General features: G+C 33.8%; 1 protein-coding gene across 1 annotated transcript; it reads right to left on the bottom strand.

Moving 5' to 3' along the window:
• Positions 1-3,447: 3,447 nt before the first annotated feature.
• LOC119537269 (small ubiquitin-related modifier 1-like) lies at positions 3,448-3,813 on the bottom strand. The gene has a single exon (XM_037839783.1). It carries the CDS (start codon positions 3,760-3,762, stop codon positions 3,448-3,450), a length of 315 nt encoding a protein of 104 aa, XP_037695711.1. The 5' UTR covers positions 3,763-3,813.
• Between the last annotated feature and the right edge of the window lie 2,017 nt (positions 3,814-5,830).

Genomic DNA, 5,830 nt, shown 5'->3' with positions numbered 1-5,830 from the left:
TTTAGAAAGCAAGTAAATGCTTTCAGATATACATTCAAACATGACAAATCATTTTCAAAATAAACCTTGTAGAAACTTCTCAGGCCTGCAGGTTGCATAGAGCAGCCCCTCTAAAAGACCAAAGTTTGTTTTCCCTTTATTTATTAATTTATTGTAATTCATTCTCTCACTCTCTCTATTTCCTTCTCACTTCATCCCTCTCCCTCTTGTTTATAAAGAGTCAATATGTATGTGTGCATGTACAGCCCCATATGTCATCTACATAGATAAATAGATAGATGGATGGATGGATGCATAGATGGATGGATAGATAGATACATAGTAGATAGACATAAATAATTGACCATATAGTTCCTCCCTTTTTCACAGGAAAATAAATTATTATGTATATATATGAAAATTTCATTAATAATTGCTCAACAAAAAATTTAATACAAATGAAGTTATATGAAAATATAATATGAATGATAGAAGTTTTACAGTTTCTATTTGTTTCTGAAAGTTGAAATTAAATTCAGTATAATGGTGGCTTCAGACTAAGAAGAAAATATGAGATAAAGACAGCCTGGCTTATAAAATCTTTGGGGGTTTTTAGGTTTTACTGATTTTGTGACATGTAAGTTTCTAAAACATGGGCAAAGTGATATCACAATCTTAGTTTAAAGAAGTAAGCATTTAGAAGTGCTTTATTAACCCAAGCCACTCTTGAGTATGCAATATTTTTTACACATAACTCAATTCAACATCTACACATACAAACACATTAATGCCATTTCAACCAATAGTCTATAATAAGAAACTGAGACATTCCAAATGATTCAATGGCTCTTCTCACACATAAATTGGGCAGAGCGATTCACATTTAGGGGATAGGGAAATACGAAAGGTATGAGCCAGCGTAGTGCTTCCACTTGTACATGGCTTCTCATTTACTCACAAGACATCTATGTTAATGGAGAAGATCCCAACTAGGAGCCCTAACATCCTTGTGGTAGTTTTTCCCAAGAGTACTTGTATATACAGCATCTTATGCTGATGCATTTGGACCCCAGAGATTTTTAAACTACACATGCTTTTCCTCAAAGAACAGCAACTAAACATCAAAGATAAAGAGAGAATTTTGAACTTACAGGTAACTGTGTTATGGATAAAGAATTTTAATCATGCCATAATTGCTCAAAGAGCCTACACATGATTTTCAAAATAACAAAGATTTAAGCAGGCAACATTGAACATAAAATTAAGTAATCCTAGCAATGAATAAAAACAGCATGATCCAGGAGAGTACCTTGTGACTTAAACATAGAGGTAAGTTCAAGATACAGTAGATAAATTAGATCCTTTAAGTAAATTACTGGACAATTACAAGCCTCACCATTGTCCCTTTTTACTTTCTATGGTTGTATTTTCAAAGTCAACATACAACCTTTTTCAACCTAGCAACTCCCCCACCCAAAAAAAACCAACCAAACAAACATGTAGTTGTCTTTTCTATGAACTATAAAATTAAGAACAGACTTTTGTCGGCAAGAATGACAGAAAAAGTATGTATTAAGTTACCAAAAAGCATTATCAATTTTATTCAGGTTACAAAGAAGCATTATTAAGGCTTCATAACTATTTGTCTTAGATGTGTTTGATCTGTACACCTATTTTAATTTCTCAACTAAAGGGACACGTTTCTGTTTCAAAACGCATGTTGAGAGTGAATTAGGGTCAACAAAAACAGCCTTCTTTCTTGTTTATATATAGTGTCGCTTCTTTCAGATTTGGATAGAAGTTTAGCTTTGTATGGCTTTAGGCATAAAAATTATATTGGAAAGGGAAGTACACCTTAATTAAATCTGATCTAAAGCCATCCTCCTGTACAAACTATTCCAGCACTGACAGTGTTTTCGGCAGTATATGCAGCCTCACTATTCTTGTTAATGCAGTCTTGACTGAGGTGTTGCCTAAGCTTAGCAGTTAGTGTAGAAGAACATAAATGTGTGAGCAAATATGATAACGTGAGGAAAAGAAAATAAATCCTAGCTTCAAAACAAAATATAACCAACATGTCCTTGTTATAATAATATGAGGAAATCCTTGTTAATGTTTCCTATTTGGTTTCCAAATCCATTCTTGTTCTTCTCTATCAACAATTAAAAATTAGTTGATGTTGTGTTGTAATTGTAAAGGTGAAATGAATAGATTAGGAGTTGCACAGCTGTTTATGGTTTTGGTTTATAGCTCTGGGACACCCTGTTCTGGAGACATTCCGTTCCAGTTCATTTTAATAGTAATTAGAAGTACCCCCATAACGAAGAACTTGCTGTTGGAAACAACTTCATTAGTTTGGGTGATTTTATTGGTTTCCTTTAGCATGAGGAACTAGCACTAATAGATGTAATTTAATAGGAAAATTACTGAAGCAAGAAAGACTCTACTGAATCTTAAATGAGGCATTAGACAGACGTTCCCTTTCCAAATAATGAAACATAAGAGAACCAAAGTTACCAAAACAACAACAAAAAAATTATATGAATACATATAAATTGGCATGAAATAGCAATTTTGACTAAATGCTTAAATATTGCTTAAATAAAATATTAAGTACCCCATTGAAAAATACAGTTAAAATTGACAAATTAAAACTAAATTTGTCCATATAAGACATTTTTTCCCCAGACTTTATTTATTTTTTATTTTGATTTTTACAAATATTTGTTTATTTTAGTGAAGCTGGTACAGACAATGTCCATTTAAAACTCATATCCCAGGCTAAAAAGTACAAATAAAATCAAAAAGAGCAGTGCTCTGTCTTATACACTTCTGCATGAATAACATTATTAATTGTTAATGAAAATCAGAACTTTTCTGGGATCTTCTGACAAGATTGTTTTTATTCTTAAAATGCTTTGTCTCTTCAGTGAAGCCATCTTTGGAGTTAGTCATTACTCACACCGTATCTGTCATCTTGATTCCAACCGGATATTCCTCTTCTTTTGGTCCAGACCCTCAGATTTTAAAAGTAGCTTCAAGTTAAGGAAAGGTCGTTTTTCCACAGTTCAGTTCTCTAAAAAACTTCCATCTCCCACTGAAAGTCACAGTCCAGGAGTGAAGCAATCACATGCTAGAACCTCAGAGCCAATTGGAAAAGTCATTATAAACACTCTCACATTGGTAGATCTTATTTATCACCACAAGCCTGAAAATGCACAGTCCTGGAAAAGGTGACCTCTCTGTGCACACATGTAATTTTTTAAAAGGAGAGGGCTATATGAAGGGGGCTGAGTCTTGATCACCAAAATCAGCACAATGAAAACAAACGATAATTGAGCACTATAATTCAAAATACCAGATGTCTTAAAGAGATAGGGTGCCAGTTTTCAATTCCATTTTGAACACCACATTACAAAAGAACTATTTTTAAAAATAAAAAAGGATTAAGGGAAAAGAAAAAAAAAATTAAAGAATATCTAAACTGTTGAATGACCCCATTTGTTCCTGATATACTTCAATCACATCTTCTTCCTCCATACCCAGTTCTTTTGGAGTGTGATTATCAGCAATTCTCTGACCTTCAAAGAGAAACCTGAGTGAATTCATTGGAACGCCCTGTCTTTGACAGTATGATTCCTTGAGTTTCTTGAGATGTGTTGTCATTTTCACCTTGAAGTGAATCTCATTGCTATCCTGTCCAATGACTTTCAGTTTAATGTATTCGCCTTCTTTCTTATCCCCCAAGTCCTCAGTTGAAGGTTTCACTTCCTGGTCAGACATGGTGACAGTGGTTTCACCTCAGGGTCTCCGCACAGCAGCAACCTTGGGCAAGCAGAACCTTGCTCAGAGTTTATAAATCTGTCTCTCTTCCCTACAGAACAAAACCGCAGCTCCCCAGACTTTATTTTAAATAAAGTCAAGTCAACAAATTTGACCTTTAGAGAAATCTGTCTTCCTTTAGATAAAGAGATTAATTCACTATTCTAAGCCTTCTTTTTCCTTGTTTCCATTCTGTTTTGCCTTCCCCACTTTTTCCTCACACAGTAACTCCCTAAATAGCAACATTTTTCTTGACAGGAAGAGGATTAATGGTTCACTATTATCACCACTGATACACACATGATTATCAACCTGCAAAATACTTTATAATCATTTAGGAATACTCCCACTTCCAATGTAATGTTGCTTAGTATTACTTTCAGCTTTTTAGAGACAGGAAAATAAATTCAGAGAGGAACTTACCCAAGATTTCAAAGCAAATTAGCAGCAGATTAGCAATTATTAGCAACATAATTATTGCTTAGATTTCAGATGTGGTCAGGAAATACCATGACCAATGCATCAGATCAAGCTTTGGCTAAATATGTACCACACTCGAGATAGGGGTGATGAGTTAATGTAGTCTCCTAATTTAACATCTAGAAATAACAGAGATTTTTCATATTATTACATGGAAAATGGATCTCCTAGAATGACAGTTGTCTTTCATTGATCAAATAACATGACATGATGATTTACACAGGTGTCACTCGTATGCTTTAGTATAATAAAAGTCAAGTTGGTATTATATCGAACAGCTCTCCCTGATGGCTAACGCAATAATATGAAGTCTTCAGCCCCTTCCTTTCCCTGAAGGAGAAAAACTTTAATATAAAATGAAGGAATTAAAGAAATTATGCCCAAACACTATGTGATAAAGATTCTGCAAGGTAGGGATTTTGCTACCTGAACAGTAAAGCAATGGAGGATAAAATCTCAGAAAACTTATTTTGATCTTTGCTCCAAAGAAGGAAAGAAAGAAATCTACCTTTCTCTTTTTGGTAGATCTTTCAAGAATTTCAAGTATAAGATAAATTGAATAATTCATGCACAACATGAGAAGCAGCTGGTTTCAGTAGTAAAATGTTAACAATTTTACTCCAGCAGCAAAAACTTAACAGCTTTTCTCCAAAAGTATATAGCATTGAGAAGATCACAAAAAAGAAACAAACAAAAAAAAAAAAAAAATGAAAGCCATACTTTTTAAATCAAATTTAAAAAAAATATATAGATGGATTTCAGGAATAAAATGTATTCATAATTCTGCTCTTAACCACTTGCTTTCTTTTTCTTGAACATTCCTTCACTGGCCCACCTCTTCCCACCACAGACATAACTGCTATTTGAACTTATGATTCACTTTTCCCCTTTTGCACTCCAATTAACATGTTTTCTGAGTTTAACCTTTATGTAGATTTTTCCTGGTGCTTCTCCAAAATCGGATTTTTTCCTTTCAGGGATACCCATCAACAACTTTAATTTTACCATGTCTCTTTGCATACTTTTTCATCCACAGATTTTTCTCAGTGCCTTTTTTCTTCTTTTTCTTGGAAGTTTGGATCATTTCCACTACCATCTATATCAGGTATCAAAGAAACCTTTTCTATACCATTTTCCCTACTGTCTATGAATTTTACTGACCTAAATAACTTAAAACCAGTTTAAGGCAAATTTCTTTCTTCATCAGCATTATACTTTTTCCCACAACCCTGTCATCATAAACAAGAACAACAAAATGGGCCCAGCCATTCTTACAACTACAGGATATTAGGATCATCATTTATAATCTTCTGTATTCATCCAAACTGTTTCACTGGCAAGTGACAGGTACCCAACTCAAACTATCTTAATACAAAAATTACTTTGCTGTTTAATGCAGACATTCAAAGATGGAACTGGACTACAGAAATCTTGGAACTTGAGCTCAAAAGATGTCACAAGGGATTTTCCTCTCTCTCTACATTTCTAAGCTCTACTTCCCTTTGTATGTGGGAGTTATTGCATCTGAATACAGACTGATTTTGTTTAT

Source organism: Choloepus didactylus, chromosome 6 (genome assembly GCF_015220235.1).
Source record: "Choloepus didactylus isolate mChoDid1 chromosome 6, mChoDid1.pri, whole genome shotgun sequence".
In the NCBI taxonomy this organism is placed as follows: Eukaryota; Metazoa; Chordata; class Mammalia; order Pilosa; family Megalonychidae; genus Choloepus; species Choloepus didactylus.
Note: the sequence above shows the minus strand (reverse complement) of the source record. Positions and strands in the feature narration are given on the sequence as shown.

What these genes read in the sequence shown, in the direction of transcription:
- LOC119537269 (XM_037839783.1), bottom strand. Translation starts at nt 3,762, where the DNA reads ATGTCTGACCAGGAAGTGAAACCTTCAACTGAGGACTTGGGGGATAAG.